General features: G+C 38.3%; 1 protein-coding gene and 1 long non-coding RNA gene across 9 annotated transcripts in view; one reads left to right on the forward strand and one right to left on the reverse strand.

Moving 5' to 3' along the window:
• The first annotated feature begins 795 nt into the window (after positions 1-795).
• Positions 796-1,697, forward strand: LOC116407057. Its single transcript, XR_004220030.1, has 2 exons — positions 796-1,072; positions 1,172-1,697. It is a non-coding gene; the product is annotated as an uncharacterized LOC116407057 (long non-coding RNA).
• Positions 1,698-5,251: 3,554 nt separating this feature from the next.
• Positions 5,252-25,852, reverse strand: part of ktn1 (kinectin 1) — a 69,196-nt gene continuing 48,595 nt past the window's right edge. For 2 of the 8 annotated variants that reach the window (XM_012967910.3, XM_012967911.3), the window contains exons 25-46: positions 25,014-25,104; positions 24,706-24,774; positions 23,834-23,871; positions 22,906-22,996; positions 22,636-22,701; positions 22,139-22,179; positions 21,251-21,341; positions 21,085-21,162; positions 20,710-20,747; positions 19,393-19,483; positions 18,122-18,208; positions 14,481-14,570; positions 13,937-14,017; positions 13,593-13,682; positions 13,301-13,393; positions 12,596-12,667; positions 12,183-12,266; positions 11,417-11,500; positions 9,084-9,167; positions 8,230-8,322; positions 7,188-7,311; positions 5,252-5,873 (exon numbers count right to left, since the gene is read on the reverse strand). In XM_012967910.3, coding sequence (XP_012823364.2) covers positions 5,869-5,873; positions 7,188-7,311; positions 8,230-8,322; positions 9,084-9,167; positions 11,417-11,500; positions 12,183-12,266; positions 12,596-12,667; positions 13,301-13,393; positions 13,593-13,682; positions 13,937-14,017; positions 14,481-14,570; positions 18,122-18,208; positions 19,393-19,483; positions 20,710-20,747; positions 21,085-21,162; positions 21,251-21,341; positions 22,139-22,179; positions 22,636-22,701; positions 22,906-22,996; positions 23,834-23,871; positions 24,706-24,774; positions 25,014-25,104 — 1,681 coding nt within the window. In that variant the 3' untranslated portion in view covers positions 5,252-5,868. 8 annotated transcript variants of the gene reach the window in all.

A 25,852-nucleotide genomic window follows, 5' to 3' on the forward strand; every position in this document is an offset into this window, starting at 1 on the left:
AGCCGTGTCATGTAGAAACCTCTTTTATTGTGTAATGATGCATTATTCATACTTATTGCCATACAGCTGTTATTAATCTACAACCCCCATCCCATCATTCCCTCACAGCCTTTAGTTGCAGGAACCGCACCATATAATGCTGTGATATTATCAGTTATACACGTAAAGCTTTCAGTATCACCGAACCTTTTTTTTTCCTTTAATGTTCCTTACAAACTTTTCTGCCCTTTTTGTATTACACAGACTGTTGCAAACAGGTCAGCCTTGCAGGCCTCTAGCTGCTGTGAACTACAATGTGCATTTCCAGTGTAAGCCACCTTTCTGTTGCACCAACCCATGTGACCATCTGGTCCACACACTCAGCCAGCATAGGCAAGAGGACTTGAACCTATCAGGCAGTGATACCATAACTGTATAACATTTTATTGATGTACACGTGTCTGGGGACCTGTAAAACAGTAAGGAGAACACTGCCGCTCTCAGCTACATCACAAGGCCACCAGCCCACCTCTTCTGTGGGGCTAATGCACTGAAGAGGGACCAGACCAAATGACTATACAAGGGGGGGGGGGTTAGGGAAAGTCCATTAAGGACAATAGTCTGGCAAAAATTCTGCTCAGTGTTTGGCTATGATTTTTACACAGAAGTTAGCTGGTCTGTATATAACTTTTTATAACTTAATTAGAACCTAATAAACATTAAAACATATAACCTTATATGTTGCATTCCTGGTCAGTATATTGGTACAATCCATATTATTTTTCCTGTCAGTTTAACTTCTTGCAGTTTAACTTCTTGCAGTTCAGAGACTGTCACACCAGCAAGTGGAACATGTAGGTTTGGTACAGGTTTAGAAGTTGCAGAGATGATTGGGAAGTTTTATAATATGCATATACTTATATATTTATCAGAGAAAATAGGATATCCAGACATTTTATCAAATGTTCACAGCTTCAAAAAAGTTTTCTGAAAAATAAGGTTACAGCACAGATCCTGGTTTTGGTGTATCTTTGCCAACATGTCCTATTCCTCTGCTGAATAAATCATCATTTGGGCCGAAGCAGTGGCAAAGGTACAGGAACTACATGCTGTATTTACAGCTGATCCAGTCCTTCTGTATAGTTCCAATATAATATATATATGGTTATAATATAATACTTTGTATTTGCAGATAACCAGACGTATGGCACTTTGAAAACCTGACCTGGTGTTGCACCTGAGACCTCCCCATTCAGCCCGGTGCTGGGTAGCATCACTAATAGTGATGGAGTGCAGTCGGCCTCCTATTGACTGCAGTGGCTGGGAGGCTTCCCTGGCTGGATGTGAATGTGAGCCAGCTCAGTGACAGAGGAAAGCCTTGTATCAGCAGAAAGCTGACAGACTGGTGCTTGGCCTCTAGAGCACATTAAACAAGCACAGAATAAGATGGTTATGCATTAAGTGTAACCTGACTCTGAGCAGATTACTAATGCTCACTAAACCTTCACCCCAAGCTTAGGAAAATCATCTCCACCCTGGCTCAAAATCAAAGCAGACAATTTCTGCACAAAATTCTGCAAATCATTATGATTTCACCATTATTCTTATGGTTTTAAACAGGTTAAAGCATTCTTGCACCCTATGCCTTTTACTTAATATTCTAAACCGTAGGCCATTTATCCACAAATAAACACTCACCACTCAATGTATTTACATAATGTGCTTGCCAAACGTTTAGTGGGAATTATTTGTCCCCATGTGGTTCCTGTTAACTGGTGGCATTACAACAGGTCTAAACTGGGATTCAAAATAGGCCCTGGCATTTCAAGTATACAGAGGCCCAAAGAACCCTGACCAACAGAAGAACAGGTGGTCAACAGAAGAAGGCTGCTTTGTGTATCTGTGTGTGCATATTTAATACATACAGGTATGGTATCCATATCTGGAAACCTGTTATGCAGACAGCTCGAAATTACAGGAAGGCCATCTCCCATAGATGCTATTTGAAGCAAATAATTCTTATTTTTGAAAATTATTTCCTTTTTCTCTAAAAAACTGTACCTTGTACGTGATCTCAACTAAGATATAATTAATCCTTATTGGAAGCAAAACAATGCTATTAAGTTTATTTCATTTTTAAATGATTGTTTAGCAGACTTAAGGTACGAAGATCCAAATTACACAAAGACCCCTTATCCAGAAAACCCCAGGTCCCAATCATTCTTCATAACAGATCCCATGCCTGTATATTCCATATAATAATGTGAAGGGTACCTGCACTTATCTGGTGGAATATCATTGGGCCTGTGCTACTACATAATGGAAAATGGAAAGAGGGACAAAAAGAAATGTTGAGTTTAGCGTGGCAAACATTTTTTTTTACCACACCCCCTAAATACCACTCTCTTTTTACAACATTTGGCAGGTTATTTCAAGTTTGAACACATTTCCACATCGTGCATGTGAGTGTTGGTGCCCATTATAAGGCAATTGGATTAGAAGTTCTAGTGGTAAATGACTAATGCCAATAATTGAAACAATTTTCAATTTAAATTGAGAATAACATTTTTCTGTAAAGCATTGTACTATTTCAGAAATGTAGCATGTATAATAATATTATGCTTGCTATTTGATTTGGTTAGTATATTTTGTTATACCAAAGTTTTTATTTAGGTACAATTCACTTCCAGATCCTCAACAGCTGAGTTTCCTGTTTCACTGATCTCATTAGCTACTAAAAGGTTCCCTCTGGTGGAGACTACTGGCACAAGAGAAATAAGGGAATTTATTTCATTGCATGAGCAAGTACAGTTGAGATCCAGAATGTTTGAGACCTGGGGTTGTCCGGATAAGGGGTATTTGTGTAATTTGAATCACCATGCTTTAAATCTACCAAAAAATAATTGAAACATTAAATAAACCCAATAGGATTGTTTTGCCTCCGTAAGGATTAATTATATCTTAGTTGGGTACAAGGTACTGTTTTATTACTATAGAGAAAAAGAAAATCATTTAAAAAATGTAAATTATGGCAATGTACATTGTAATTGCCCTGTGTCATATAAATACAGTTACGGTAGGTGAGGTGACAGCAATGTGAGATGATGCTAATGTCACGTGTAGGAGGATTACAGCCCATGCTGCTAGAAGTGGTCTACAGCAGTTAAACAACCCTCTGCTGTAATATTAATGTGTATTAATATTATAGGCTACAGAAATCACAATTGCCTTGAACAACACATGCAGGCCTTAAGGTAAGGGGTATATTAAAGGGGCAGTATGCCATCTTTTTCAACGGTAGTTCAGTGTTGTGCTAAACATAGTTTTTGCCTACTGTTTAATTGGGAAAATATTTGGCTTTTGTTATTTTTTGCACTGAACAGGGCAAAATCTGAAAAGAAAATTGAACATTCTGTATCCTGATCCTTATGAGCACAATCAAAACAAACGAGCAGCCCGCTGAGAAGCCTCTGTATAAACTCCTCCCTTCCCCCAGCAGCAGCTTATGTGGGTGAAGCCACACGGAGCTACTAGTAACAGCAACTTGTCACGGCTATGAAAATGGTCAATGCTGATCATTTACTAATAATTGTCTCTATTGTTTTAGCAAAGGCAATTCTCCCTTGCAGGGTATTTTCTGGTGGTTAGTAGCCGTGACATGTAGCTGCTACTAAGTAGCTGTGTGTCTTCACCCTTAAAGGAACAGTAACACCAAAAAATTAAAGAGTTTAAAGTAAATGATATATAATGTACTGTTGCCCTGCACTGGTAAAAGTTGTGTGTTTGCTACAGAAACCCTACTATAGTTTATATATAATAAGCTGCTGTGTAGCCCCGGGGGCAGCCATTCAAGCTGGAAAAAAAGAGAAGGCACAGGTTACATAGCAGATAACGGATAAGCTCTGTAGAATACAATAGTGTTTTATCTGTTATCTGCTACGTGCCTGTGCCTTTTCTACTTTGAATGGGCTCCCCATGGCTACACAGCTGCATTCTTTATATAAACCATAGTAGTGTTTCTGAGGCAAACACACCAGATGTACCAGTGCAGGGCAGCAGTACATTATATTGGAATTTCTTTTATGCACTTGAATTTTTTGGTGTTCCTGTTCCTTTAAAGAGCAGCTTCCCAGTGGGCTGCTGTGGATGTCCACCAAAATAATGGGAATACTGTTTTTTGTTTCATATCAGAAGAAAATGTAATTCTAAAAGCTTTTCTACACAACACAGGGTTGTCACCCAGCCGGTATTTGACTGGCCTAATAAGCAAATCACCAGCTAGGGCCCAAAGCATGCCCCCACCCTCGATCGCTCCACCCGCCAAAAGCAAAGTGACAAGCAGGGTGATGCGGTGATGATGAGCCAGACCAGCGATGCACAACAGTGACTAGCAGGAACACCCCTGCTTGTCACCATCATACATTGCTTGGGAGCTGGATTTGAAGAATGCCAAACTAGGGTAGGCAGGTAGATGTGATACATGCCTAGCGACTCCCCCTCTGTTGCACTCTAGGCATGTGCGTCTTCTGCCTACCCCTAAGTTCAGGCCCGGGATGGCCCAACAAACCCTTGGGAAGGTCAATACTAGTGGGGAATGGCCCTCCTACCTCCAGACAGATGTGGTGGTGGTGGTTGTGGAGTCAGCTTAGCTTTAAGCTTAGTACTACCAACTAAGTAACTCAGTGGGTTGCACTTCTTCAATACAGCGCTGGGGTCCTGACTTTCATTCCAGCTTTGCCACTATGTATGCATGTTCTGCCCGTGTCTGCATAATTGAGATGCGGATGATGTACAATCTCTGAAAAGTGGTTATATACCAACTAATAAAAATAGTCATTTTCTCCTGCCTCTGTTAAGTCTCCAGATTAAAGTCTCTTATGTGCGCTGACTATACAGGCCACTATTGGGAATTAACCACTATACATATCTAGCAGTTAGTACTCTGCAATTACCCACAGTTTTTACTATAACCAAAGGCATTTGCTTTCCTAGAGGTCCCATTGACATGGATGTTCTAGGGAATAGCAATTCAATTGCACTGGTTTCCCAATCCCTGGGTCTCTTGCAACAGTTCCTCAATGCCAAGCCTTATGATCATACATCACTGACCTGACCCTTTAAGAATAGAGACCTTGCGCTTAAAGAACCCTTATGCTGGCATACAGGGTAATGTAGCTGACAGAGAGCCGGAGAGCCAGGACTTTGATATCCCTGCAGCAGGCAATTCCATACTACAGGGCTTAGACAAAACAACCCACTGAGACAAAAGGAGTGATTTTTGTCATTTTATTGAGTATGCATAGCTTTTTTAGAGTTTTATTTTAAAACAAGTAAACCTCTGCATTAGTGACTGAGCTCATAAAGAAGGCGGTGATTGAATAAGTTTCCTTTTATTTGCTGACACCATTACAAAAATGGGTTGAATTAGCAACCAAAAAGGAGTGTTTACTTGTGGTTGAAATCAGAGGCGTCTACTCCCAAAGTGTATTTAAGTAAAAGAGTGTACAATATCTGTAATAAAATGATATATAGAATTCTTACATTTGTATCTCTGCCATAGTTGAATCTGGATAAGTCTGTACTGAGCAAAATAGGCTAAAAGGTACACTTTTTTTTTTACTGCTTCTTCAGGAATGTAAAGATCTATATATGCAAACAGATTTTATCAGGTTTTTTTTTTCTCTTTTTTTTACTATAAAACTAAACTGTATGCGGAGAGGTTTCCCTGTCTTAAATCAGTAGTTTTAACAAGACGTTAGAAAAAGATGTAGCTCTGTTCAGTGTTTCTGACAAAGTAGAAAGGGTGAAAACATAAATAAGGCTTTATTTTGGCAAAATATAATACAATGCCTCCTGCTCCGTCCTCAGTTGAATGTTCCCTCTGTGACTTTATCCTGCAAAGAAAATGGACATTGGTGAGAGCTTACCTAACAATATAGTGTATGAGGAAGGGAGAAACAAGTGCAAGCTCTGTGGCTCCAAATACTGAGGTTTTATCAAGATCATGGGGCTGCTGGGTGTTCTGGAAGACAACTGGTTGCCAATAACTACTTGTAAATGAAGTACAACTTCATGGCACTAAAGTCACCACCGTCTGACTTTGTTGTGCATGCATAGGGCGATACAATTGGCTTTCATGTATGTGTACACACGCAGAGAGCTATAATAGGCATTCATGCACATGCACTAACCCTTGGACAAGCCCAATAAACACAGAGGATGAACAGGGCTCCCTTCATGCAGGACAAGTATGGTTCAGAATGCAGTGCTAAAGAACATGTCTCGTCTTTATAAAATGGCCTCCTACAGGCCTGAAAACTAATTTTTCCTCAATCTGAGTTAGGAATTTTTATAGAAATGTGAAATATTTTTTGGCACTCCAAGTTTGTACCCTACATATTTATCAGAGAATACACCTGGAACTCAAGCAAAGTTGCAAGGACCATAAGTAGGCCATGATTTAAGGGACAACACATCCTATTTATAACTGCAGTTTATCTTGAATTCAATATATTTTCCCTTAAATGCATAAAGTAGGGCATTGCTTGCTGTGTGCACATCAAATCCCTTCTAATTATACTTTTTTATACCAGAGGGAGATCAGTCATATTGCTAGCTCAGGAAGCAAAATTGTCTAAAAACTATAGAAACAGCACCCCTAGTAGTCAGAATTAGATTTGCTGTAGTGACCTACTGAAAATAACTGTGCAAGTCAACATTTAAGACATTCATTTACAATTAATATATAAAAGTTAATATGCAGAGAGGTTCTCTGGAGAATAAAAAGGTAGCGGGGAAGAGATATCATAATGAGTTGCCATATTTGTGACACAGCTAGATAAATGGCGGTATCTGAATATGTATGTGGGGTTAACAGTACACAGGCTGGAGTGTTGGACAGCCTCCTATTGGGGGGGGATGTAAATGTTGCTTTTAAGTGATACAGACACCCAAACAAATGCCAAAACTGTGGAAAACAATGTGGTTGTCCACTGGGGAGAAACACAATCCTGGATACCACCTTGTAAGGGCAGTAAGTCAAACTGTAGCTGTGCTTTGTGTGTGGGGGTAGGTGCAGCTCTAGTTTACTCATTATGTTCCTCACTTCTAAAGAAATTTACTTTTGTAAGTGTGCATTCACTAAAAACTTGCATAATAGATTTACTCATCTAAATATTTTTTATTGTAATTCAGTATTCCATTCATACCTATTATCTGAAAGTGTTCTCTTCCCTTTGTAAGTTGCTGGTTTACTGCCTGAAGACACTGCTGTAACTTTGTCACTGTCTGACTTAAACTTGGCATTATCTTCTCTTTCTTTTCCTGCTCCTCCTGAAATGAACAAAGAAACATGAAATGTCATGCTTGAACATGTACCGGCACAGAAAATACATTTTCTGCAAAATGTTCTTTTATAAATGTGGGTAGAGACAACAATATTTTTGAAAACCTTCCCAGCCAAAATGTCACATTATAGATGATGCAAATTCTACCTAAAGTTTCTACCTAAAGTGCCTCTCCTAATGGTGACAATTAACCAATATCTTTATTATCTCCGAAGGTGATGGGACTAAAAAAAATCTGAACTGTAAGTTTTTGGCAATGGTCTAAAAAAAGCAAATAGAGTAAAGTAGAAAGGCTATTTGGACTATTCTTTCAGTCAGATTTGGGTGGTGATCTTTACATTTTTGTGCTACAATCAAACTCAAACACATTTTCTTAGCAGCCTTTTTGCTATCCATGTGTGACCTTAGGTGGGAGCAGGGAATGGAGCTCTATATTATCTAGAGCCCAATGTGAGGTGTGTCCTAAAGCTACGAGGGCGCTGAAATGAGTCCATGGCCCTGTGGTGACATGGCTTTGACCGCAGTCCTGACCATATGCTCCCCCGCATCACCTAAAGTCCTCCTCCTTCTGAAGACACTAAAAAGACACTGAAGATTGAGGGAAGCAGGCAAAGGATGTAGCCCTGGGCAGGAGGAGGAGTCACTTTAACATTTCAGTGTCCTTTCTCCAGTTGCAGGATCTACATCCCCATGGTGCCTGTGTCCCCCAATCTAGGGAAGAGAAATCAAGTGTCACAGAGAAACTGTTTCAGGAAATACTGTATATCATCACATTGGTATATGGACTAACTGGTTTAAGATTGTTCCGGGGCCTCTGTTTACCTTTAAGTCATGGGTGACTGTGACAAAAAGTGTGTGTTCAAGACTGCACAAAAACAGGACTTATTTCTACAATGTGACCCACCATTTCTGGAGAAATGTCGCTGTTCTCAATGACATTGGAGTCCCCTGAGTCTTTGAGGATTTCCAGCTGAATGAGATCCAGTGATTTCTGGGCCTAAAAGGATGCAGAATAAACAGATTTATATTCTGGATAAAAACATGATTTTATTCTTTAAAGAAACAAACTCTCTGCCCTAGTCTTGTGAGCTCACATCTGTGACAACATTTAATATAAACTAACACAGATCTAACTGTTTGCACTGAGCATTAATATAACATAGTAATGTCACTGTATGTCTGACAAGTGCACTTTATATATATATATATATATATATACATATACATATATATATATAGGGGACTGGGTAGACTTTTCCTTAAAATATTAATTAACACCATATGTTTATTCAACAATGAGTATAAAGAAACCATGTGACAGTAGTACCCCCTGTAATCCTCTAATAGTTATGTCTTACAGGAAGTGGGCAGGCATAGGAAGAAAGGAAAGGAAGGGGAGGGGTAGAGAAAACAATCCGGTTTGTTTCTGCCTTCACCTATTCCCAATTTCTTTTACAAAGACAATTTTTCAGACTACCCTCCTCTTCTCCAAAAGGGTAAATGTATAGGGGATATAGGTAAAGGGTTGGAAACTGGAATTTAACTTCCAGCTTGCAGATATAAATCTATAGGGCTAATAAGTGTTGTAACCAACAACAATTAAAAATAAATGCTTCTTTCCATTTTTCTAACTGCAGAAAACCAATAAGTGCTGGCTGGTTGCTATGGGTTACTGGACCTGGTGCCAACTTTACACCTTTTACTATGTAGCGGTTTGCTATCATTACCAATAACACAAGCAACCATAACACTCCTTACCTCATGCAGATCACTTGCTACTTTCTGCCGCTCACTTTGTTCTTCTTCCAGTTTCAGTAATGTTTCATTGAGCTGAGTCTTCAGCTATAAAAGAGGTGATAACAAGGGAATCAATTATCAGTGAGCAATTTCCATATTGTTTCAACGTTGCTGGCATAAATGCCCAGTTTCCATATTATTGCAGTTCCATATACAGCACCTGCCACTGACAATGCCTTTTCGGACAGTACATTGCCCAGTTCAATTTTAACATGCTTTCCCCTCCCAAGTAAACTCCATATCCCAGCATTCACCAGCAAATTATACACAGTGGGATATACACAAAATAAATATATGACTTAGTTGGTCCTACAGAATAATTTTACGATTTACCCTTTTACATGAAATGCCAAACATTACCCTGCGTGAGAAGCAAGACCAAAGCAAAAGAACTATAAGCAAGATGGAAAGTAAAAAACAGTTACCTAAAGGAACCACTCATCCAGCTGTTCATGCATTTTTTAATACACAATTGATTTTTTTTGCAATAAATTCAGTGTTGCATATTATATTATATATATATATATATATATATTATATATATATATTATATATATATATATATATATATAAATTAAATAAAACACAGCCAGCACCAAGGGTCTTATTGGTGCTGGCTGTGTTTTATTTATTAGCATTTTGGAGTGAGGTGCGGTCGTGAGAACTTTTTTTGTATATTATATTATATTATATATACACACACACACTTATACATATATACACACATACATAAACACACACAAATTATAAATATATGAATATATATAAATATATAAGCCATAACTATCCTGTAAATTACACTCTTATAAACTGTGCTTAGTGATGTCATTTCTATTACAACTCACTAAAACTTGCATATTGTATGAAATAATTATAAAATATGAGGGTATTAGAAGTCACCTCAGAGTTGCATGACCTGTATAAAAGCACGTGCGCATATTTTACAATAGGGGGTATACTATACTCTATATAAATCAGCTTTCTTTCTTTTTAAACATCACCTTCAGTTATCAAGTGTTTTATACGCAAGGCTCGTGATCTTTAAGGTCTGGGTTCGGTTTGGCCAGGCACTCAACACTGTATAAGCATGGTTTTTAAGTGAAACAAGTTTCATCACTACCTGCTTACAATAAGTTGTGGCTTAAAAAAGGATAAAAAAAACTGATGCCATTAATATAGCAGATAAATTCATAAATGCTGAATTAGTGCAATACGCTTTTTAATACAAAAGCAAAGTAATATGTAAAATGTATGTATAAAAGCATTCAGCCAGTGCAAAATCTCATTTGGTAGCAGTTTAATTGCAGTTACCGATAACAACCAGATGCCTTTACTTTCTAAGTAGTTGTGCACTGTAGACTGATGAAAAACAAAGGCTACACTACATTGCAACCCCTACTGTAATAATGTGGTCTTAATCACCAGAAATGTCTTCCCACCTTTTACGATCCTTCAGATATACGAAAATTTTGTGACTTTTGGAACGCCATTGCGATATTATCGTGAATATTACGATCTTTTAGTAAGCATTTTTGCGACATTTCCGATCAGAAATTATCGTATTTAATACGAATTTTTCCGAATTAAATCTGCCCCCTAGTGCCCTTATTTATTTTTTTCTGTGTTCAGCGTTTGTATCCTTTCCAGTGGGAAGGGAATCGCAGGGAAGACACCAATCCAGTAACCCTTTCTGTAGCAAGCAGTGGAAGGCATAAAACTAGCTGCATATTTAAAGGCAAGTTACCGGTCTGTATGTACCATAATGTCATTTCTAATCTACTGGTAAAAAAACAAAAAAAAATTAAAAATCAGCATATATTTAGAGAAAATCATAGCATGCTTTATCTCCGTGTTAGTTCTTGGTCAGTACATGCTGCTCAGGTAAAAAAAAGTATGAGTTATTGTAATGAAATGTATTTTTCTTTAGTTTCTTCCTTTTATTTCCCTGTCTAGTAATGCCGCTATTAAAATGTGTAGGGGTTATCTTCCATTTCTATCCTATATTTACATACGGAACAAATATGTAAAGAATGAAAATGACATTATCATTAGACAAATACCTGCTTTGACCCTGTACCCTGCTTGTTAACTTGTTAGAGTGCAGGCCCTTATGCTTTACTGCATCGCTACAATACTTTCATTCACTTTGTTAACAATAATTACAGTTTGTAAACTGACACCTCTGTTTGTTAAAGAGAGAATTTGGAAAGCAACCACCAGAATGAAAAGGATTGCCAGCACCACCCAAAGACAAGCAGAAAGGAAGGACTTGCAGGGCCTGGTACAAATCTTACCAAAGTAAGCTCTTCATTCTGCCTTATGGCTTCTGAATATGAACCATCAAGCTTTCTTTGCAATTCAGTCAACAGATCTTTGAGCTGAAATGAAGTTCAGAGTTTTTAACACTGCGGCCTTCTAAGCGGGCTCCCTAGAGGTATTATATGAACAGAGAAGGCGGGGTCTTCCAGAAAGGCATTTTAAAGAAATCTGAGTTATTTCACCTCTCAAGGACAGTGGCAAATATTAGGGGATATAAAAGGAAAGGTATACCCTATTCCTAAATAATTTCTAAATATGGTTTACCTTCAAATTATTGCACCCTAAGATGACAGTAATGTATTAGGGCATTGCTTATTGTGTGCACAAAAATATCCTTTCTTTGCATATTTGCATTTATAAATCGTGATTGTGTATACCACATTTTCATCAAAGATAGATTCTGTGTCTCTAAAGGTAAAGACACATGCGCTAATCAGGTTTTGTGGCCAATATCAAAGTCCTTATTTAAATTGCTAGGTAAAATTGCCTTATAACCCAGAAACCAAGAGGAAAGGGAAAATTATTATGTCATATTATTTTTTCTTAAAACCACAAATCTAGAAGACTTCCCATTCACTTCTCCATTCACATAAACAACTCTGTATTAAAATGAAGCCCTGCCAATGTTGGGACAGATGTTTAATTCTCCACCTTTCTGTTTTTTCTATTGTGTAACACAAAACAACCCCAGCCACCTGTTTATGTGCACTGAGACTATAGTGGGGCATGGAACCAACTTACCTCTCTGACTTCTGAAACATAAGTGGTTCTTTCTGTTTCTGCTTTCTCCAGCTCTGATTCCAAATGATCCAACGCCTTTCGCAGCTGGAAAGACATCAAGCTGTAAGCAAACATTCTACTAATATAGATGTTAAAGACTTTTACCCAATAGTGCAACTTAATAATCTTTTTTTGTGGTTGAGTAAATACAATTTGTGCTTCCCAGTTTCCTGCCAGGGTCATCCTTGAGATGGTGGGTAAGCTTAAAGTGACTGACAGGTTAGTCTACAAAAGGCAGCCTCCAGAAATTACTGATAAACCCAAAACACTGAACAATTCCATCTTAATTATAAATGTATATTTCTAATCTTCATTCAAACCAACACCTTCTATGGGTCATATGACGTATACATTGGATTGTCTGTTATACCTACATTTTCTGCTTCCTTGTCTTTCTTTCTTAAATTCTCCAGTTCTGTTTCCAGTTTACGAACCATACAATGGACCTGGATTAGGAGATACAGTTGCATTATAAAATTCTATCAGATGTAGTTGGGCAATATCAGTATAAAAAGTCCCACACATGGCTACATTCACCATTCAAGAAGAAGCAAAGACCATTATAGACCATAAGGCCTCTGCTTACAACCCCACCAAAGCAGCACTGAGGCTATTGACAACTACCCTGTTCCACCATGCTGGACCAGAAAAGGCAGAACTAGGAATATTTAGCTGCTTATTTAGCTGCTTCACTTAAAGGCCATGGCTCTCTGGCACCCAGTAGTGACCAGTAGCACATGCACCTGAAGCTCAAGATCATCTCCCAGAGTGCAGGTCCCTGTTAAGTGAGATACTTCAGGGGTCGGAAGTGACGCAGCCAAAAATTCTATACTGTTTCTGATGTTTAAAAATCATATTAAACTTCACTATCTACCTACTCAGCATCTGTCTCTTGAAATCAATAATGAGTACATGCTGTACAAGGCCAGTAACCCACAGCTGTCACTCCAGCTACAACCCCACCCAGAGAACTAGACCAAAGCACATTTTGTCCGAGTTACAGCAATAAACATGGGTGCTTGAGAAGGGTATGGTTGAAGACCATAATGGAAACTATAAGCAGTAGGAAGCATACTTACCTCATTTAGTTCCTGCTGTGAATCATCAACCTTTAACTTCCACCTCCCTTCTTCTTCCTCCACACTGCGCTGCAGCCTCTGCAGAATTCCTTCCTGCAAAACATGTGATGTAAGGCATAAGACTTGCATGCTTCTAACTTAATTCAATGTTTTTGAATAAATAAATATATACACACACATACATGTACTTGAACAAAATCAAATAATGATAAAACAGTGGGCCATCTGTGGAACATGCATTCAGTATAAATCCATTAAGTATAAGCCTCCTGCCAAAAGAACAAAACTGTACCGTTTCTGCCAGCACCGATTTGTATTTCTCACACTCAAGCTGCAACATTGTATGGATCTCCTCTCCTTCCTTCAGCTTTTGCTCCAAAACCTTAAAAGAACAAAGCAAAGTATTATGGTGGCTCATTTAGACTGCCATGCTTTGGAGCACATTTCATGTCAATTTTCCTTTCCTTAGGAAGGCTAAAAGTCCAAGACATAAGACATATTGTTGCTGATGCCGGCTAACTCTGTGATGCCATGCATAAGAGCTAACTTGGCTGAAATCTGGGTATGTATGGCTGGGTTTACTAAAGTGGCACAATTAGCAGTCAGTGCTAACACATATGCACTCATTTCACTTACCTTCACTTTCTCAGCTCCTGCACTTTCATTCAAACAATTCCTTGCACCTTTCTCAAACTCCTGCACCCAATCACCATGACACTACAAAAAAGGAACACAACTTTTATCAAGGGTTTCAGGATGTCAGACAATTGCTAATATAAATGGAAAATATAGCCTGTACATGGGCTTTATTATAATAGAGAAAATATATTATATATATATATATATATATATATATATATATATATATATTTTCTCTAAGACACTGCAGTATGATGGTGGAGCTTACAGTATTCTTATACTTATTGTTCTTGATATACAGTCTTATAGGAGTGGGTGCACCCATATTGCTTGAGTCATTGTGAGTTTAATTCAACTATTTCTTATTTTGCCTCCAAAGCTATATTAGGGGGACAGGATACAGAACTATTCACTCAGCGGTTTATATAAAGCAGCTACATATATGCCACTAGCTATGTTTAATATTTATGTTTAGAATTCAGAGATTTTAAAAGAAATTGGCATAGGATTTATATATGTGTAAAAAAAAATCATCTCTTACCAAACCCGCCGAAACAGAGACACCGGGGAAGAGTTTCTGCAGGACCTGCCTGGCCTGGGTCTCAGCTGTTTGGGCCAGTTGCTGCTGTTCCTATGAGGAGAGATGGAAGAGCTGCATTAATACACAGGTTGAAGATGAGATGTGTTCCATGGGTAAGGACAAACACACACAGGCCTTACACAAACACATAACTAATCACTAATAAACATGACAACATGAATATCACACCCATACTAATAAGTACAAATGTACAATGACCCACCTAACATTACACTTTAGGACAGTGGTTCTCAACCTTTCTAATGCCGCGACCCTTTAATACAGTTCCTCATGTTGTGGTGACTCCCAACCATAAAATTATTCCTAAAACCATCGGAAACATGTGTTTTCTGATGGTCTTAGGTGACCCCTGTGAAAGGGTAGTTCAACCCCCAAAGGGGTCCTGACCCACAGGTTGAGAACCGCTGCTTTAGGATGATATTTTTCTATTCTATTTTTCTTTATAGATTTCTGAAACAGCAATAATAATGCCTGTATGTATAGCTAGTTCTCTGAATCTTCCATATTCTAGTTTTCAGAAGACTATTGAATCCTTTATAATACAGCAGTGTGAAGGGTAGAGATATCCCATGCCCTCTAATATGCAGCCCATGCAGCATGGTGCCAAAGCACCCCCCTTTTACCACATATGCAAGAGCACACATTACAAACAATGAGAATGTTACATTTTATTACTATAGAATGCAAGCCCCTCCACCATTTATTTCTATTTTATTTTGGAGGGTCCTAAATCTCTACATTAGCTTTTACATTGCATTGTATAGGAATAATTTCCAATGAAGTTAACCAAGGGATAAAGTACTTTGGTCAGTACACAAACTGCTTATACAGCTGCAAGTGACCCAAAAATGCTTTAAAATAGTATATATATCCATCTGCTCTTCTTTGTGCGCTGCACTCTATGGTTTATCTGAGGGGTGCCACTACAGCACATCCAGCACTGGGTTACACTTTGGCAGGGACCTGTCTGCATATCAGCTGTGCACCATTTAAATATGCTACAGATTTATAACTAAATGTCATAATATTGCTAATCTGCTTTAAATACATTTTTTTTAGAGATGTGATTGTATCCAATCAATTAAAATAGTGCTCAGATGCACCAATTGCAATTACCAGTAATGGGCAGTAAAGAGAAGCACATGCCATTTATGTATTCATTTTAAGGTGTTCAAATATTAAGACAAAGAATGAGCTTTAGGATTACTAGTGTGCACTGACCTACTTTTATTGCTCTAGAATTATTGGATATCCAATTTAGGCTGCCAGACAACACACTGCCTGACAGTTCCTACTTAAGCTGCACAAATATATGAACGGTTAAATTATAAAAAATAAAGTACTGTGCGATTTTGGTACATATATGATGCTCTTGAGCAATACTCTATGTACAATGGATACCCACTGGTTTATTGGCTGGCAGGATTAGAAATATCCTCTGCCAAGGCACCATGTCGTTCAGTGCACAGTGCATCAGCAGATGAGAAAGTAAAGAGAAGCTGCAGCTAGAGAGAGAAGTAATGAAAATAAATAATCAATAACCTCTGTTCTCCTTATTAGTAGTCCTCAGACAAGTTGCAATACCTGTTTAAAAACGAATTACCAGCAAAATATATGCATGCTTAGATACAGGTGCTACACAGGATTTGGTTCCCTGTCAAACTGGGTACAAGTCCAACCCTACTGTCAAAATGTGCTGCCCACTTCCAGCCATTTGGTGCTATTGCATTTAACTGTAGCACAGCCATATAAATATGTATCACCATAGAAAAGCTAGTAAGTGGGCCAAGAAACCGCAAAAATGACGCAATGGATTTTTTTTTTTATTTAAATCTAGACAGCTTATTTGATAACCACATACTGAGCACAATTTATATCAGTGCGAAGTTAAGATGTTTCTGCAGGTTTCCCCAGACACAGACAGGATCAGTACATACTTTCTGGGGGTTTTATTCCTTTGGCCGATACTAATCACTTTAACACCCATATGTGACACACTGCACACTGGCATGACATGCGTGACATTAGTATTAATGTACATAATGTTCTTAATTGCCTTGATTTAACTAGAGCTGAATATATAAATATATGTATATACATATAGTTTATTCCTTCTTCTACAGTTCTACACAAGAGGCTGTTTCTTTCTCACTACTACTAGCATTTGTTTAATTGCAATTGTAGTACTGGTGTGGCACAAACGGCATTCTTTCTAGCCATGCCAACACTACCCCATATCTTGTATTTAATACCTTCTGCAGCAGCAGTGTACTAGGCAGTGAAAAAAAACAGATAAAAACCAGCTTGAGATAAAAGTGCAAACAAAGTGGGGAGTTAAAATAAATGTAATATGCAATAGCAACTAATGAAAAACTTGACTGTAGTGAACAGCACCAGGTATATCAAGCTAATCAGTCGCTATGGGTTACTACACTGGTGCCCCTATTTTCAAGGTGGGGGGCATAGAAACAGCCCAGCTACCAAGCTGCTTTTACATTCTCTGCCTATTATAAAAAAAATTGTAGCCTGTGAGACCATGCATTTCTCACTGTTAATTAGATTTCACTGGGCAGATATTCACCTTGAATTCAAATGACACAAAGTAAGAAATAAGACATACACAACATGACACAGAGTGAACAGACACTGCATGCTCAAGGGGGAAGTCTAGACACCAGACACGAGAGACAGAAAGGCAAGTGCAGAGCACAGAACATAGAGAAATGGCCCAGAGCTGTGTATGTTGGATTTGCAACAAAGTGCTTTCTTTATCTGTCTTAACCTCCACAGTGATGGAAGAAAAAGAGCACGCGTAATCAAATTGCTGTGCCCAAGCCTTCATCATGGAGTGGTCTACAGGAGCAGTCCCACGCCCTCTGCAACTTTAAATTGCCAGTTACTAGAAGGCTACTTCTTGTTGCCAATTATCCCACTTTAAAACAACTTCAACTGAGATTATAGATAGAGTGAGGAGAAATTAAAATAAACCTCCACAAATAAAGTGGCACTGTGCAACAATTGTGCTACATGTATGTAAGTGTGCATAATAAGCTTTCAACATAATTTGTGTTGCTTAAATGCTAATATGGTATGGAAACCACGTACATTCAGCCGTTGGCTGCAGGCTTAGTCACTCTCGATCAAGTTTGCAACCCATCGGACTGTGTATGGGTCTAAAACCCTTGCCTCCCCTACCCGATAGCCAATTGGTTATCATTCAGATATTGATATCGTGGGGTGGAAAATTCTGTCTGAGACTAAGGGAAACGTGTCACTAACTGACCGAAGTATCTGGTAATAATGGTAGGATGCTCTTCAGCTTTCAATAACTTTATTTAAAAAAAAACATCTCCCAAACATGGGGTTTTCTTGGTTACACTAAGGAACAAGTGCTGTGCACAGCATGCATTGTCCATAACAGGTCTCTATAGAGTCAGCAAAGTGGGTTACTTAGTATTTACACCATTTAGCTTATTCCTTGGGTCTGGCTTAAAGTTGCAGAGAGAGAGGGGCAATGCTCCATGAAGCCAATGGCAGATTGAATCCCCGACTGATGTGCAGTTCCCCATTAGTATTACAACCTTGGCTGTCTTGTTCATTCTCTCTTGTAGCATTTTTTCAGTGGATGCCAAAGCTTCCATTGCTTTCCAGTTTTTCTCCCGAAGGTCCTAATTGTTTTCAGAAAGAATGGTTTCAGTCGACCCGCACACTACAAAGGCGTATTTCAGTAATTTGCAGTTAAAAGGCAGTTTCCTGCACGTGGCCATATTGCATTAGAATGCTGCGGAAGGGGCACTATATGGGCTTTTACACTGCAAATCCATTGCTAATATTTAATAGCCATGTTCTGGTGTTATCGAGTGTTCCTTTTTATGATTGGGGGGGGGGATCAAAGAAAATTTTGACACAAGGACACTAATTTAATGTTTGAACAGTTTTATGTTTAGTTTCAATTTTACGCTAGTTAACAGTCAAGCTAACCAGAATGCTCGAATAAAAAGGTAAAGAGTTTACAAAGGAAAGGGATAGACACCAGCCCACACAAATAAAGGTTTGGAAGGACATCCTGCCACAAAATCCATAAAGTAAACAGGCTATAAAGAATACTGGCGTCCAAGTGCCTAATAAGAAAGATCAAAATATCTGAGAACATGCTGCCAGTTTGTTTTTTTTTATTCTATTACTGATCAGTCAGGTAAGAATAATCAACTAATACAGTTAATCTTTTCTGGGCTCTTTAAAGGTTTAAATCCTTCCAAAGCAGTTAAAATGCTCTCTGGTCAATATTTTGTCTGCAGAGAACATACTGAATCAAACAGGCGCTGGATTTATATATTCTGTTAAATGTTAAGGACTGGACCCATGGGACAACTAGAAAAAAAGATGGATTATTCTTCAATTTCTTTTTAAATTCTACATGGGCAACAGAATGTCCTCCAGGTGTTATTAAAGCTCCCAGTATCCCTCTACTGGTTGAAGATGGATATGATGTGCTGGGAGCTGTATGGAGGGTCACATGTTATCCATCAATGGTTTAAACCAATCACTTGGAATTAATGGGCTGCTGAATCCTTGTGATGGTTTATTCCATCCTACTGCAAAGGAAGCACATGAACTTTCATCCTGTTCCGATTCGAAGACCTCTTACTCAGACAGCATTAAGACTTTAGGAATATTTTAGACTTTTTGCCTTGCACAATTTTTTTTTTTTAATATGTTTGCAGGTAAATCAGAATCCTCCTTGCATCTTCTATCTGCTGTGCGGGAGTTTGCATAAGCGATAGCACATTAAAGGCAAAATAAAAAAACAAGGAAATAAAACAAATAAGGCACTCTGCATAGATGCACTTACATTATTCTTCTTTCGTTGCTGTTCCACAGCAGATCTTAGCGATTCCAGCTCACTTTGTAGCTCTCTTATATGTCGGTCTTTTTCTGCAAGTCTGAAGATTAAGTTTAGATTAGCAGTAAATACCCCTCAACGAAATGTGGTCACCTGGCATAGCACTAGTGGGCAGATTGTACAACTGACTGAGCAGAGAAGTGGCTTACTTGGCGCACACACAATGGGACACAAATGCCAATGCAGTCCTAGATCCAGTAACTGACCTGTCTATGCCAACAGGGTTAACTGTGCACTTCATGTAGAGGATTACTATATGCATATGACACTACAGGTATGGGATCTGTTATCGGGAATGCTTGGAACCTAGGCATTTCCATAAAGGTTTTTTTTTCCATAATAATAAAGAGTAAAAGGAAATCATAAAGAAGATTTTGGATCATTTGTTTAAAATGGACTCTATGGGAGGAGGAGTAATTCAGAGATTTATTAATAATGGGTAGGGATGCACCAAATCCAGGATTCGTCTTTTTCTCCAGGATTTGGATTCGGCCGAATTGAATCCAAAAAATCACATGACTTTTTGTCATGTTAACTCAAAGTAGAAAATTTTTCACCACGCCCGAACATATGCATATGCTAATAAGGATTTGGATTCGGTTCAGTATTAGGCCGAACCCAAAAAACTGGATTTATAAAGGGTACCATATAAGAGATTGTGAATTCACAAACATTTCCATTCAGAATCTGATTGTTTAAGCATATTCTAAGCAGACAGCTTGCAACCCAGACCCACCAGCAGATGATACCCAGTTTGGCCAAAAATGTGACTTGACATTATCTGAGCATGTTTCCAGCTGTAGTTTGTGATAAAGACAACTGCATCTTTTTCACAGTTGATCTATTTGGAAGAGATTTCATTTGGTTTGTGCAATATGTGCAGGTCAATGGTCTTCACTCTATTATCCTCCAGGTGTTGCCATGGTACAACTCCATGCATCTTGTTGGCATACTGAGTGCATTGTGTTTCATAAACTACTTCGTAACAAAAGAATGAAATTTTCTGACCATGGACAGAGAGAGCATCAGTAGAACACCATTGGAATCAAAGTTACATACAAATAGCATTAATATCCACTTGAAGTGCAACATCTTCTTATATTGTGCCATCGTGAACTTCCAGATAACTGTTTTGTTTTCTTTTCTGCAAGCAGGTATGTGGCTCTGCCTGCTGGTGAGTTTGACTGCAGTGTATGACAAATGCTGTAGTAACTAGCATGGAGAACTACTAAAAATGTTTAGATATGGTAAGAGCATTATACTTACGTCTTTAATACTTCTTCACTATGGGTAGCAGATGAGGCCTAAAGTAAAAAAAAAAATATCCATTAAGCTATAGCAGCAAAGAGTAGTTTGCCCACTAAAAGAGCAATTATCATTATTATTTAATTTGATCATTTAACCCTAGGGCCAAACGATTGAATTAGCCAAATATCGTCAACTTTAGGTAGGTGGGCATATCGAGAGAAGATCTGCTTGTTTGGTGACCTTGCCACACGAGCGGATCTCACAGGGAATGGCCACTTTTAAAAAACATGGGATAATAAATCTGGGAGTGGAGGATGGAACTTCCCAATTCTCAGTCTCAATAACACAAAACACACACAGAGAGCTTCTCAGAATGGTGCCAATTGCTCATACCTGTTCCATCTGCTGCTCGTGTTTCTGTTGCAGTTCACAGGCCTGAACCCTCAAAACATTATTTTCAGCTCTTAAAGTCTATTTAAAAAAATATATATATATATCAGTCAATCCCATCTGTAAATGTAAATTTTTTACTACATGGTAAAAGAATATCTTGCTTTACCTGTAGTTCCTGAGATTTGTCATTAACAGATTTCTCCTTCTCCAGCAGTATGGCCTCTATGTTTCTAACCTTCTCTTGTTGCTCTGCCAGCCTGCAGGGTGCAATATAAAAAGTACAGTTTGCAAGATTATGACTAAACAATCGCATATTTCACAGGGTTAAAAAAATTGTATGTTGCACTGGGTTTATATTAAAGGTACCAGAGCCAATCAGATGGAAAACATGGTAACGTGAAGGTAAACCGCAGTTATGTCTAGATAGATCCTTCATGTCTGGATCCTTCTACCTAACAAATTGTTCATGTGGCTAGTGAAATGGCCACTAGACTTGTAAGCTTCTCATATTGCCTCTACTGATGTTTTGATGGCCTGCACCCACATGGGGCTTTGGAAGCCAGTCAAAACTTTAGTTAAGTAATATGATATCTTGATAGAAGCTTTACAAACGAAACAAAATGGTAGCTTCTTCCAAAAAGAGCAACATTTGTCTTTGTCAAGTATAGCACAAAATGGGTTCCAGCAAACGGTAAGCAAGTCCATCTGGCTACCATCACAGCCTGACCGCTTTAATACAACTGGACATTTTGGATTCCATCAAACTGCAACTTGCTCTTGATGGAACCACTCATGCCGAGAATACAATTCAGATGGCAACGGGGGGTTGGCTGCTGGTAGGCAATGTATTATATTTATGGGTTCAGCATCTTAAAATTATAGTTAATAGCAAGCATAACTTTCAGTGTAAATTTAAAAAAAAAAGTATGCACAGAACTACCCTAATAAATTCAGTTATGGAACATTCATTTTTAGAATAATTATCTGTTTTGCCGCAAAAATGCTGCCATGACCAACTCTGCATGCATTATGTGGACATTATGTGGAAACATACCGACTCTGAAGATTTGCAGCTTGTGACGACGCAGACTCTCGCTACAAGGAAAAAGTTTACTAAGATTAATTATACTTTCCAAAAAGTTCCCAAAAGGTTTTTCTCTAACCCGTGCTTAGGTCGCCAACCTCTGGGCCCTCCAATAGCCTATATACAGTGCTTCACATGACACAAAAGTCATACAATGAATTATTGAAGTGTCTCTTATAAAAGAGATCTAGAAGTGACTTTGTCTATTTATTCATCATAACAGAGAGCCCAGGCACATAGCAGAGCAAATCATTATAACGTCTACTAGTGGGAAGCCACATAGAATATTCTCATATTTTGGGGTGTTTATGAACCACTAGAAGCCTTCCAGTGTTAAACCAGTGCTGTAAATGAGAGAATTTCAAGATCTGATATAATAGAATTTACATTACACAGTTTCAGTGCATCAAAGGACATTTTTTCTGAGTGTTGGCACCTTAACTAACATAGTAAAACATATCAGTTACCTGTTGTAGTTGTTTTCGTACTTCTTCAGTATGCGCTTTCAGCACTTTACATTCTTTATCCAGATCCTAAAGATGGGAAAACACAAACAATATAAGTAAAATAACATAAGTGTAACAGTAACACAGGGCAAAACTGCATGAGTGTAGTAACCCATAGCAACCAATCTACAATTATGGGTTAATGCATGAAGGCAATTTTGCCTTGTGTTGGAAAGCAAGTCCTATTATGTGTGTGTGTTTTTTTTAGTGCTCACTAGTATAAAGACTCACCTGGATTTGTCTCTCTCTATCAGCAATATCTTTCTCACGTTCTTTGAATCGCATTTCTATGTTTTTTAATGATTCTTCTTTGCTTCTCAATCTGCAAAATTAATGTAATAAAACTTGAACAATAGTACAGAATTCGATTACATAATACAGTGGAACCCCCATTTTACATTTTACTGGGGACTAGAAAAAAAACTGCAAAATCCGGGAAAATGTAGTATGCATTATATAGGACCACAAAAAAAACTGTGTAAGAGTTTAACTGTTAATTACCCTATGCTCTTCATTATGTATTGTAATTAGTTTTACTTTCTTTAGCATTTATATAATAACAAAAAGTCTTCCATTTTATCTCCTGTATCTGAAATCTTCTACTACACAGTTCTGTGTAATATCCTGGTGCTTTATACAGTTTTCTTAAATTCATGTCAACAATAATTTAAAACTGCTTGTGTAAACTCAGTCCATTCATTAACAATGCACTAAGTTTTGTTGTATGCAACACTAATAGAAGCAGAGCAACTAACAGAGCACCAAAGGTCAAATACCGTATATAAAGAATATAGGAGATAATAGGAGCTGGTATACAACTGCAAGTGTACATTTGCACTATTGCACAAGGTACACCCTCTATCATACAATTTTATTACAGAGCATTATTTTCCCTGCTATTGTTCTCAACAACCATATGCAATGTATCCCTTTTGTCGCTCCCCCATTTCCATTTTTAATACCCCACAATGCATAAGGGAGGTTCTTAACAGTTGTTCATGCTTACAATTTTAAACCAACAAAATATGTGGTTTACACTTGATTTAAATAGTAGTTTTAGTGGATGGAACTGGAGAATGGTTAAAGGTGCATACATAATGTAGCATTATAATAAGACCACCTTGATTAAGATCAATATTTAGCACAAATCCCTACTTACTCGTTCTGTAGTTCCTGCACCTGTGCTCCTTTGGAAATCTGAAAAAGAAATGTGACTTTTTGATGCCCTTAATAGAGAAATGCAAAGCTGGTAAGAATATTTCTAAATGCTGTGAGTGGTGATGTGAAAGCCTAAAGGATTCCTGAATAGAGTTCAGTCCCTATGTTGCCTCACACTCAGTATAAAGGGAATCCTATTAAGGCTAAAAAAGACACTTGCAATGCTCATTTCTATTGCTACACTAGCTACTATAATGTAGGCTGTGCAGCCATATGCAAAGCTCAGTCTGCCCTGCGGGTCTGTGCATACAGCGGATATTACAAGTGAACACAGAAATAAACAGAACATTTTACATTCAGGGGCTGATTTATTAATGCTTGTGCCTCCCAACTTGAGCAATCGCTCAGGGAAAAATAAAAACAATCGCCAGCAAGCCAAGGTAATTGGATACAGAAACCATGTGTGAGTTTAGGAACTCACATGAGGTTTCGATAACCAATTGCTTGAGCCAAGAGGCTTGAGCATTAATTAATTAGCCCCCTATATGTTCCTTTTCTATTTGGGGTGATTTCAAACAAAAAGCCAGGAATCTCTAGACACATTTTCTTACACTGAACTGTAAAATATTTACTCTTTATCAGAAGTTGCAAATGCCAGATTTGGAAAAATTGCATCTCACAGAGTCCAAAGACTTCATACACACAACTGCAAATCTCACATTCCTAAATTAGACTCTCTCATGTACGTTTTAAACGAGAAAGCCATGCACAGCTAATATGGGCATCTTTCCCAAATAAACACTTGAAATGTTAATGCCAATAACCTCTACCATCCTACTGGACACTGATACAACAACTTTCATTGCTTGTTACCTGTTCAGCCTTTTCAAGCTGGCTATTTCCTAAAGCTTCCTTCAGAGACTTGATTTCTTGGTTCAATGCCTTGGCAACAACAAACGAGACAGATGGGAGACCAGATCAACATACAATGGTTACACAACAGATGAAACCAGCTCATCCATTCACTGCTAGATGGGGATCATTCTGCCATGTGGTTTGTAATATACGGTCCAATTAAGTTAGGAACTGATTGATTTAAAAGGTAATTATATGAAAGACTCCCATCTTGAAGTGAAGGAGGACAGAAATGGAGGAAAATGATAAAGGGAGTTATCCAGTACCGTAACATTCGCCTCGTGGCTGTTGGCTTTCCGCTGCTCAGCCTGGAGAAGATCTTGCACAGATTTTATGGTTCCCTCCTTCTCGTGGATCCTAACAGACACAAAGAAAGTGAGTTAAAGATTTTCTCAACAAAAAAGCAAAGACTTTTTAAATTACTTGAGTATGGACTGACTGAAATGCCTAGAAAACCATGCAATTTCCCCTATCCCCATGCTATGTGTATGTACCCAAGGTTGGTTACCCTGAACTGCATGCACAGATAAATGAACATAAAGCAGCAACAAGACACAATTTGCTTCTTCTGCTCCTGTTGATAGTTGGCCCTGCTAATAATTGAACTGGGAACATTCTAAGGTGCCAACTGGTTACTGGCTCCAGTCATTGTAAGTTTTTTCTAGCCTTGACACTTCAAAAATAAGAAACATGGATGAAACATGGATTGCAAAGATTTCCATAGGTAAAGCCAAAATGGCAATTCAGCTCCAGTCAGTATATGCTAACCCCCTTGGTAACACAGCCATCGGCGCAGGCCTGTCACTACATCCTGTGTACACAGCAGCTTCCCCCCATCGGATGATAAATGGCCAAAACTACTGAACTGTAACTGGGATGTTACTTGCACAAATCCTGCATTTGGTTCGAGATTCTGCTGAAACCTAGCAATCAAGGGAGAAAAACCCTTAGTGCTTAGACCAGTGATCTCCAACCAGTGGCCTCAAAGCTGGTCTTCATTCTTGAATTTCTAACTTGGAGGCAAGTTTTGGAGGCATAAAGACCATGGGTACTGCCCAATAGAACCTCCTATAGGCTACAAAATAACCAAATATAGCCCTTACTG

Source organism: Xenopus tropicalis, chromosome 8 (genome assembly GCF_000004195.4).
Source record: "Xenopus tropicalis strain Nigerian chromosome 8, UCB_Xtro_10.0, whole genome shotgun sequence".
NCBI classification, from domain to species: Eukaryota; Metazoa; Chordata; class Amphibia; order Anura; family Pipidae; genus Xenopus; species Xenopus tropicalis.